Here is a 10,897-nt window from a genome sequence, read left to right as displayed (position 1 = left end):
TTCTCCCACTGGCGGCCACTTATCTTCCTCTCACCACCAAATGTGGTACTGAGTTGAAACACCAACCGGATGCTTCACATTTATACATCCAGTGAAATATCTGTCTCATTGTTATATCTGTGGCATGGGTCTTGTGGAACTTTTTGATAGGTCTGGATGACTGGAACACGCCCACCACCCTTGGTGCTGAAGAACATCCGGTTTCCCCCTCGTTCTCTCACTCGGAGTCGCCATTTTGACACACATAAGCCAAGCAAGCACACTACCAGAAGTAACGAAGACAACGGAAAGGGTGAGGTTCAAGTTTTGATAATTGTAATGTCGTCAGCAGACTGGCACAAATATTTGGCGAATCAATAATCTAATGATTAATATTTTGTCCGAGTGCCAAACTAGTAATGCAGCTAAACTAGCGAAAATGAAACTGCACGACATGGTAACGTTAGCTAGCTAGTAACGTACGTAGCCGACTAAACTCAGCTATTTTGTGGGCGGGCTGGATCTCCGATGTAACATACAATGATGTTTTTTAATCCGAACTTCTGATTTCAGAACACAAAGAATAGCACTAACACAGAATATTTTTGTATAATTGCGGCCTTTTCCTCGGGTCCTAATGCCGCGTTCACGACAACTGGGAACTCGTGGGAAAACGAGCTGCGACCGGATAGCTAGCGACTAACGTTAGCTAGTAAGCTTGCTAACGTATATACACATTATCAATATTGTGATTTAATTAATATTAAACGGTATGTAGTTTATTCGTTTAGCGTATATGTGAAACTGTTTACGTTGCCGAACTCAGACTATCTGGCTATTATTTGCCAGCATAACGGCTCCTAAACTTGGCTAAAGTGCACTTTTAGTATTGATAACTCTTAGCTAACGTTAGCTAGTTAGCACACTGATCTGGGCCTTGTCGGCAACCTACGTGTTTGGGGATAAATGTACTGTTAATGATCTAATAACTTAATCACGTAGCTAACTTTTTGTTTCAGATAACTATGAGTGGATGTCGAGTGTTTATCGGTCGTTTGAGCCCTCATGCTCGTGAGAGGGACGTGGAGAAATTCTTCAAAGGTTATGGAAGGATCCGAGAAGTAAATTTGAAGAACGGTTTCGGCTTTGTGGTAAGTCGGCCTTGCCTCGTGTCTTGATCAAACACCTATTGTGAATGTTTTGTTTGTTGATTAGTTAACCCCCCTTCTCTTTAATCAGGAGTTTGACGACCACAGAGACGCTGATGATGCAGTTTACGAGCTGAATGGCAAGGAACTCTGTAGTGAAAGGTAACGATTTAGATGCACATTGAGCAATGTCTCAAGAAAGATAAATTGCGACATGTTATATTTTGACATTTAATTCATATGGACAGTGTTGGAAGAAGTACACGACTTTCATACTTGAATAAAATAACATTTGTGAAAGTGTGAATTAGACCATTTTCCAGTCCTTCGATTTGTGAAAGTGTGTGAATTAGACCATTTCCCAGTCCTGCTAAGCATTCAAAATGTAACAAGTACTTTTGGGTGTCAGGTGGAAATTAATGGAGTAAAACGCACATTATTTCCATTAGGAGTGAAATAAAAGTTGTCAAAATATAAAAAGTTAAGTACAGATACTCAAAAAAATCTACTTACTCTACTTTAAAGTAGCACTTTAAATAAAGCATTTTTACCTTTCTAGCCCAGTGGAACACCCACAATATTCAGCTGAAAAGGCAGCGCGCGAAATTCAAAAATATTTTTTGAAATATGAACCTTTCCCACATTAACAAGTCCAATACCTCAAATGAAAGAAACATCTTGTTAATCTACCCATCATGTCCGATTTTTAAAATGTTTTACAGCGGAAACACACCAAATATATGTTAGATCACCACCAAATCAAAAAAACACAGCCATTTTCCCCAGCCAAAGATGGTCACAAAGGCAGAAATGGAGATAAAATTATTCACTAACCTTTGATAATCTTCATCAGATGACACTCATAGGACATCATGTTACACAATACATTTATGTTTTGTTCGATAATGTGCATATTTATATCCACAAATCTCGGTTTACATTAGCGCCATGTTCAGAAATGCCTCCAAAATATCCGGAGTAATTACAGAGAGCCACGTCAAATAACAAAAATACTCATCATAAACTTTGAAAGATACACGTTTTACATATAATTAAAGATATACTTTTTCTTAATGCAACCGCTGTGTCAGATTTTTTAAAAACTTTAGGAAAAAGCATACCATGCAATAATCTGAGACAGCACTCAGAAATACACAACATTTCTCCGCTGTGTTGGAGTCAACAGAAATACGAAATGACATCATAAATATTCCCTTTGATCTTTCATCAGAGTGCAGTGCCAGGAATCCTAGTTTCACAATAAATCGTTCTTTTGTTCGGTAATGTCCATTACTAGTGTCCAATTAGCTACTTTTGCTAGCACGTTTAGTTCACATGTCGAAACGCTAGCCCTCACCCTCCGATCCAACAGATCCCAGACGTGCTCAATAGGATTGAGATCCGGGCTCTTCGCTGGCCAGGGCAGAACAATGACATTCATGTCTTGCAGGAAATCATGCACAGAACGTGCAGTATGGCTGGAGGCTCATGTCAGGATGAGCCTGCAGGAAGGGTACCACATGAGGGAGGAGGATGTCTTCCCTGTAACGCACAGCGTTGAGATTGCCTGTAATGACAGCAAGCTTAGTCCGATGATGCTGTGACACACCGCCCCATACCATGACGGACCCTCCACCTCCAAATCGATCCCTCTCCAGAGTACCTGCCTCGATGTAACGCTCATTCCTTTGACGATAAACACGAAACCGACCATCACCCCATGTGAGACAAAACCGCGACTCGCCAGAATAGCACTTTTTGCCAGTCCTGTCTGGTCCAGCAACGGTGGGTTTGTGTCCACAGGTGATGTCTGGTGAGGACCTGCCTTACAACAGGCCTACAAGCCCTCAGTCCATCCTCTCTCAGCCTATTGCGGACAGTCTGAGCACTGATGTGCGTTCCTGGTGTAACTCGGGCAGTTGATGCCATCCTGTCCTGCAGATGTGATGTTCGGATGTACCGATCCTGTGCAGGGGTTGTTACACATGGTCTGCCGCTGCGAGGATGATCAGCTGTCCGTCCTGTATCTCTGTAGCGCTGTCTTAGGCGTCTCACGGTGCGGACATTGCAATTTATTGCCCTGCCCATATCTGCAGTCCTCATGCCTCCTTGCAGCATGCCTGAGACATGTTCACGCAGCTGAGCAGGGGACCCTGGGCATCTTTATTTTGGTGTTTTTCAGAGTCAGTAGAAAGGCCTCTTTCGTGTCCTAAGTTTTCATAACTGTGACCTTGCTTACCTACTGTTGTAAGCCGTTGGTGTCTTAATGACCATTCCACAGGTGCATCTTCATTAATTGTTTATGGTTCATTAAACAAGCATGGGAAACTGTTTAAACCCTTTACAATGAAGTTATTTGAATTTTTACGAATTATCTTTGAAAGACAGGGTCCTGAAAAGGGGGTGTTTATTATTTTTGCTTAGTTTATATTCCCTGTGAATGTGGTATTCTTGCCCAACTGTTCAGAGAAATTAGTCACTGTCAATTAGTCAAAGTTTTTGGCCCATCTTTCATACCGGGTTCTGAACAGTAGATAATGCTTAATTATTTTTTTTAAAATTATTTATAAATACTTTAAAAAATAAATACCCTTCCCCCTCAATGTCACTCAAATTGCACGATTACATATTGGTTTCCTTACCCTCTGAGCAGTCTATAAACAAGGTATGACAGCAATTCATGTGTTGCTTTTGTTGTCCATTGTTTCAAATGCTAACTTGGAATTTGTGGCGCAAATTCAATGCAATTCAATGGTACCTATATTAACATCTAGTGGTCACATCCTGGTAATATCAATAACAACTAGAGGTCCAGTTTCAAAATGGTCTCGATGTGCATAAACACGTTTAAAAAAACAAATAAACATATAGACCCGTTCCAAACTGACCCGGCGACAACTAGACTCATTCCTTATGGACCTATAGTGAGAGGGGCTGAAGGGAGCGAGAGACTGAAAACGACCAAGCCGTCTCTCACTATAGTAGACTAATAGCTGCCATAGCTAGGTTATTTATCATCATATAAGATGACCTAGTATCTGTCTTGACAGCATCAAACTGGGAAGTAGCAACTAGGCTGCAGGGCATGCACTTTCTAGTCCTTCAGTTACAAATAACAATTCCATTTAGAATATTTAGTAGCAAGCCTACCTGCTGGTCGTTGTAGCCAATTTATCTCCAAACTTTTGTGACACACGGAGCAAGTCTCTATCTGTAGCATTTTGCTGCTTTGTCTAATGATTAGCCAACAACAAGCTACACGCGCCTCATAAGAAGCAAGAGCAGCGGCATAAATTAGACAGTTTCTCTGGCTACTGCACCATGTCACGTTCTTATCTGGACGGCACTTCTGGACAAGTCCGTTTAGAAATGACACACCCGAGACCGGTGACAACCGGATCCGACCCATTATTTAGAGTTCTGAATCTACTACCAACTTTAATTTCCCCCCTTCCCCTGTTCAGAGACATTAATCAGATGATACAAATACCTTGCGTATGGTGGAGAAAGAATACTAAGTCTTTTAGTCATTTCTGCTGCCCTGTTAAGTGTCTGTTTGGTCTTTTTTTATAGGGTGACTATAGAGCATGCCCGCTCCAGAAGAGGGAGGGGTGGTGGACCTGGGATGGGCGGCGGTGGCGGAGGAGGAGGACGTTTCTCACCTCGTTTCAGCAGCTACCGCCAGGGGTCTGGTGATCGCCGCGGCGGTGGTGGTGGCGGCGGCTCCAGGTATACAGACTACACCGCTTCGTTTTAAACCTTCTCACTTGCAGCGAATGGAGTTTAGTCAGTGTGATTTTAGTTCCCCTCGTAGCTTGGAGACATTTACCTTCCTGGTGGCTCTGCGTGCAGAAGTAGCATATCTGGTGTCTTACATGTATTGAATATACCAACTGAATAATTTAAGACTTATCACGCTAGATTTGAACGTTTTCACTTGTAGCAGTTATTTCCCCAGTGTGATTAGAATACGTTGTGACATCCCTCTGTCTTGCTCCTATGCTGTACATTCATGTCTTATATCTATTGACCTGTGGCTTCATTTAATGTCAGGCTCATGTGTATTAATCATTTCAGTCCTAATAGTAACAGGTCACCCCCCCCCCCCACCCGTGTTTAACTTTGCTCTGCCTTCCTCCCATGCAGTAGGTATGGTCCTCCGGTGCGCACTGAACACAGAATCATCGTGGAGAACCTGTCGTCACGTATCAGTTGGCAGGTGAGAGTTTAAAACCCATCTGGTTCAGACCAACCATTACTCTGTACGTACTCTGATAATGCCTTTTCTTTATAAGCTGCATTCTTATTGAAAAACTTGTTTTTATTTTATTTATTACCAAAAGGACACGGCTATATGCTCAAAAGTCCATTAGGGTAAATAGAACGGCAAGGCCCCTTTTGGATTCAGGAATTCATTGTTTTATTTCTTGACTTAGTTTTTTACTGTGTCTTTCAAACAGAAATATATAAGCACTTATACCAGAAGGTAAATCTAACCAATCACATCGTAGTTTTATTTGAACAGCTTATTCTTATTCTGGTTATTAGTTTATAATGGAGTTGCATGCACAACCTCCTTGGAGGTGTTATGTGCATAGCGCCCTATGCTGGTTGTGTTTTCAATAGTGTCCATTTGGTGCCTCTCCTTACACGCAGTTGCCGCTGGTCTAAATCTTGGCTGGGCCCCGTAGCGGGTGAAAGGGGTCTAGCGCAGGATAGCCTTAGGATGGTCCCTCGTAATCCCCAGTCTGGAGGTTCTGTGGTCTGGTCTGGTGGAAACCCCCCCCCGACTGCAGCCAGCCTGTAACCCCCTCAACACACTCCACGTTCCCTACATTCTCCCGTTTGGTTCTTTTATCTGTTGCTGATGGAGCTGGGGGTGTTGACAGTTGGGCACACTGCACACCCCCTTCCTTCGTTCCTTCCCCTACTTGATCTCTGGTGGTCCTTTACTTGTGGAGGCTGGCCGGAGTCCGGGTCTGTCAAGGCTGAGGGAGGTCGTTTCTCAAGGGCTTAACACTGTGACTGCATTGGTTCCCATTGGTCCTCTATTTGGACACGTGGCTCTTTGCTAATGTCTCCCTGGGTATGGAACGGTAAGTAACATATAACTCATGTGATTGGGTTTAAGGGTTGGGAGGATCAGGGAGTGGAATCCTATACCATAGTCTTACTGGGAAAACTTATATAAGCCCTTACGGAAAATTTATACTAGGCCAATTAATAGGTTACTGAAAGGACCCCTTGATCAAAATGGGTCATGATGAAATTTAAAATACTTCTAATCTCCATAGACTTCATTTTAGTTTAGCGACGCCCCCTAAAACCATTATAGTTGCCACTAACCGACAACCTATCCAAGACACTACACCTCAAAGGATATGTCGCGTCTCACCATCTTACTATTTGTCACATCAATCCTATTTGACTAACAAACCTGAAATACAATACCAGGGAACTTGAGTAGAATCAGGTTTCTCCTTTTGAGTGAAATGGTTAGCTGTGAAGCCACGGCAGTGGCTCGTCACTTATTAAACGCCCCTCGTCCGAAAATGCCAGAACATCACATTTTTTACTGTGTTTTGATGAGGTCAGTATTACAGGGGGGAGGGGGGGGGGGGGGTTTACTGTCGTGTTTTGCTCTACTGATTTTTCTCTTGCCCCAGGTTCAGAGTTCTCTCAGCCACATTCGTGTGTTGGTCTGTCACTGACTCATGTATGCTTCACCACAGGACCTGAAAGATCTCATGAGGAAAGTTGGAGAGGTCACCTTTGTGGATGCCCACCGAACTAACAAGAATGAAGGGTGAGTTGTCTGTCCAGGGGGTCCTGTTCATTAAGCACAAAAATGGAAGAACTGAAACGAGGCACGACTGTCCAATTTAGAAACCCTCTTGTTTTCCCGTTTTTAATAAAAAAACAAAACAAATGTGGTGTGCCCTTGCTGCTATTATGAAATGAGCTGTCAACTTAAATGTGATTTGCCTCGACAGGGTGGTGGAGTTTGCATCACACAGTGATATGAAGAACGCCCTTGATAAGCTGGACGGAACAGACTTGAATGGACGAAAGCTGAAACTGTCTGAGGATCGCAAGAGCCGGTAGGCATCCCTCATCCCAATTTGTAGAGAAGTTTGGATAAATACAAGATTGTGATGTTTTTCAGTTTGCAGCTGTAGTTGTGAACCAACCGTGTCTTGATGTTTGGGGGCAGTCTAGCTAGCTACAGAAATGTAGCTTCAAAGATTGGCCTGCAGTGTTGAGCACTATTAAGGGGACTTGAGATTGGAGTATAAAGGACTGGAATACAACTGACTTGTGTTTTAGGGAGCTGACTACATTAGTGGTTCGGGGGGGGGTAAATATAATTAATTTAATTATTCTCTTCCAACAGCCGCAGCCGGAGTCGTTCCCGTGGCTCTCGCAGCTACTCCCGGTCCCGTAGCCGTTCCCGGTCCCCCCGCTCCAAGTCCCCCAGCCGTAGCAGGAGCCGTGACCGCTCCAGGAGCCCCCGCTCCCGGTCCCCACGCTCCGCCAGCCGTACTCCAGAGAAGAAGCCTGCCTCAGGAGGAGGAGGAGGGGGCAGGGCTGCACATCGCTCCACTTCACGTTCCCGTTCCAAATCCCGTACCCCTCCTGCACGCTCTCATTCCCGTACACCTCCCCCACGTTCCCGCTCTCCTGCCCCACGTTCCCGCTCTCCTGCCCCACGTTCCCGCTCCCCTGCCCCACGTTCCCGCTCCCCTGCCCCACGTTCCCGCTCCCCTGCCCCCCGTTCCCGTACCCCTCCCCCACGCTCCCGTTCTCCTGCCCCGGCCCGGAAGCCGTCCCGGTCTCGGTCCCCCTCGGTGGAGAGCCAGCACTGAGCTGCTCTGAGTGAGCTGTTTAGGAATAGTCCAGTGGAGGGAGTAGAGACTCATTGGAATGGCTGTTTAGGATTAGTCCAGTGGAGGGAGTAGAGACTCATTGGAATGGCTGGAACGGACCACTGATAACGTTCTGTTTATTCCATACCAATGAGTCTGTCCTCCTGATTTTAAAAGTGACCATCAGTCTCCACTGGTGTAGTGCTATGTATGGACTGAAGGGAATGTCATGCTGGAACCGTGGCACCTGGCGTTGTGCCAGCCTGCCTGCCTGCCTGCTAGTGGGGTTGTAATGAAGAGGAGCCTTGCCTTGGGTGTAATGCCCTCTCTCCCACAATCTAATTTTAAAATCTGAGCTTTAGTCCTGGTTGGTTCAGTTCCTCTAGGCCCTGGACTGGTTATTTTATGATTATAGGTTGGATCCTGCGTCCCCCAATTCAACTTCTAATTTAGTCTTTATTGCGATCTGAATAATTAAAGAGTTTCCTTTTGTAAACCAAACGTTTTTTCTTTTTTTTTTTGTTAATGAAATGTACAGTGTGATTTGAGAGCTTTTGATTGGGTCGCAGTCCTGTTGAATATCTGTATCGTTGTCCCTGCAGGTTTGTAAGTCTCATTGTGATTGGTTAAGTTGTATGAAATGTACCTTCTATTTTTTTTGTTGAAGTTAACTTTGTCTAATCAATACAATGGTATTTTTTTCATATTTTTTGTGCTTATTTGTGTTCCGATCCACACCTCTTAACAGTTAAGTTAAACTGCACCCAAAATGATTTGAATGTGTGTTGTCAAGTAATTTAATCTACTATTGTGTTTTGTTGCGTTTTAACATTGACTGATGATGCTGAGGAATACTGAATAAGCATTTCACAAATTAAGTGAATGTAATTTTTTTTATAAACATAAGACTACAATTGCATTGTCTAAACCACCATTTCTAAGCGTGCATGTTATGATCTTCGGTGTACTCGATGGGCGAGCCCCAAGTGTAGGTGTGGAATATTCCGGTCATCATTTGACTTTCTGTTCAAAATAATTGAACAAAAAAATATCCTTATTTACATGTGGCTCCGGAGATCTGTTGTCCTTGGTTTTTCTGCAGCTTTCTTTTTAGATTCTGCTCGTCTACATTTTGTGGTCTTACCCGATACGAGACAGACGGCAGGGGTCTGCATGTTGTGGCAGACGGGGAAATGTCTGTCAAAACTGATTTGCTACAAATAAAACAGTCCTTGCAAATGTATCTGAATTAAAAAAAAAACTAATGGTTCCCACAAAAAGGGATAAAATGTCATCTTATAGATCACATGGGGTCTTCGGCCTGAAATGTCCCCACTTCTCCTGCCTGCTTTTGGCGTGACGCACGTGAAGACGGTCACGTGAAGGGAGGGCGGTCATGTGCCAGCATATGTCCTGTGTTCGATACTCTGTGAGCAGACTGGAGGAATCCCTACCTGTTAAAACAAAAGTTGATCTTTAACTAACTAGAAAAGTCATTTAAGAACTAATTCTTTACAATGACGGCCTACCCCGGCTAAACCCAGATGACGTCGGGCCAAGTATGCGACTCCCGATGATGGCCGGGTGTGATACAGCCTGGATTCAAACCAGAGACTCGTGACGGCTCTATCACTGAGACGCAGTGCCTTAGATCACATTCGCCGCACTGCTAAGCAAAGCAGCGTGACATCCTTTACAATAGTCGAAACAGATCTGGGACCACCAGGCTCATGTTCTTCTCTACAGCGTTTACCAAGGAGAATGGACGTTCTCAGCAGTCAGTCAGTGTGTAGCTTTCGTACACTTAATCCTCACTGCTAATATTTTACTATATATAGGTGTCAACAGCCAAGTGCACTAGATTTTCATGCCACTAGGTGGCATAATTGAACTAAGTGTAGACAGATGTTCAGTGATTACCACACGTTGATTAATCTGACTGATAATGGGTATGACAGCTGTTCCCCCCAAATTATTGCTATAGTGATATGGACAATGTAAATTAATGGCATTGTTAGGTTTGCCCTCATTTTGTCTGCATGTAAACAGTATCCCATATTGACAAAGTGAAAACCTATTTAAAAGTATATTTTTTTCTCACATTTATTGAAAATGAAATACAGATCTCATTTACAAAAATAATTCACACCCTTGAGTCAGTACTGTGTAGAAGCACCTTTTTCGGCGATTACATCTTTGAGTCTCGAGTATTTCTGTATCAGCTTTGCATTTGGGGATTTTCTACCGTTCGATGGGGAGTGGTGGTGAACAGCAATCTTCCGAGTCTTTCCACGGACTTCAAATGAGATACAAGTCAGGGTTTTGGCTTGGCCACTCAAGGACTTTCACATTCTTGTTCTGGAGCCATTCCACCGTGGCTGTGTGCTTGGGCTCATTGTTTTGTTGGAATGTAAATCTTCGCCACCCCCAGTCTAAGGTCATTGGTGCTCTGAAGCAGGTTCTCATCAATGATTTGCCTATATTTGTCTCCATTCATTGTTCCCTCTATCCTTCCCAGTCTCTCCCAGTCCCTGCTGTTGAAAAGCATCTCCATACTATGATGTTGCCACCACCATGCTTCACGGTAGGGATGGTATACTGTCTGGTTTTCTGCAGACATAGCACTTTGCATTCAGGCCAAAGAGTACAACTTTTTTTTTTCTGTGTCAGACCACCATCTTGTGCCCTGAGTCTTTCACTTGCCTTTTTGCAAACTCCAGGTGTGCTGTCGTACCTTTTTTCTCAGGAGTGGGGTTCCGTCTGCCCACTCCCATAAAGCCCAGATTGGTGAAGTGCTTTGGAGACTTGTCCTTCTGGCAGGTTCTCCCATCTCATCCAAGGAACTATAGTTCTGTCAGAGTGGTCAATTGGTTCTTGGTCACCTCCCTGACCAGTGGTGTAAAA

At 43.9% G+C, this 10,897-nt stretch overlaps 1 protein-coding gene across 1 annotated transcript; it reads left to right on the top strand.

The window, feature by feature from the left end:
- Positions 1-141: 141 nt before the first annotated feature.
- Positions 142-9,236, top strand: LOC139563795 (serine/arginine-rich splicing factor 5-like). The gene is made up of 8 exons (XM_071382711.1): positions 142-292; positions 999-1,130; positions 1,219-1,289; positions 4,701-4,856; positions 5,274-5,346; positions 6,860-6,933; positions 7,121-7,228; positions 7,522-9,236. Exons 2-8 carry the CDS (start codon positions 1,005-1,007, stop codon positions 7,991-7,993), a joined length of 1,080 nt encoding a protein of 359 aa, XP_071238812.1. The 5' UTR covers positions 142-292; positions 999-1,004; the 3' UTR covers positions 7,994-9,236.
- Positions 9,237-10,897: the final 1,661 nt, after the last annotated feature.

The sequence above is a fragment of the Salvelinus alpinus genome, chromosome 34, assembly GCF_045679555.1.
Source record: "Salvelinus alpinus chromosome 34, SLU_Salpinus.1, whole genome shotgun sequence".
Classification (NCBI taxonomy): Eukaryota; Metazoa; Chordata; class Actinopteri; order Salmoniformes; family Salmonidae; genus Salvelinus; species Salvelinus alpinus.
Note: the sequence above shows the minus strand (reverse complement) of the source record. Positions and strands in the feature narration are given on the sequence as shown.

Excerpts from the sequence above, each read along its gene's own strand:
- LOC139563795 (XM_071382711.1), top strand. The coding sequence starts at position 1,005 with ATGAGTGGATGTCGAGTGTTTATCGGTCGTTTGAGCCCTCATGCTCGT. Across the intron at positions 1,290-4,700 it reads AAGGAACTCTGTAGTGAAAG|GGTGACTATAGAGCATGCCC; the intron begins GTAACGATTTAG and ends CTTTTTTTATAG. Across the intron at positions 6,934-7,120 it reads CGAACTAACAAGAATGAAGG|GGTGGTGGAGTTTGCATCAC; the intron begins GTGAGTTGTCTG and ends TTGCCTCGACAG.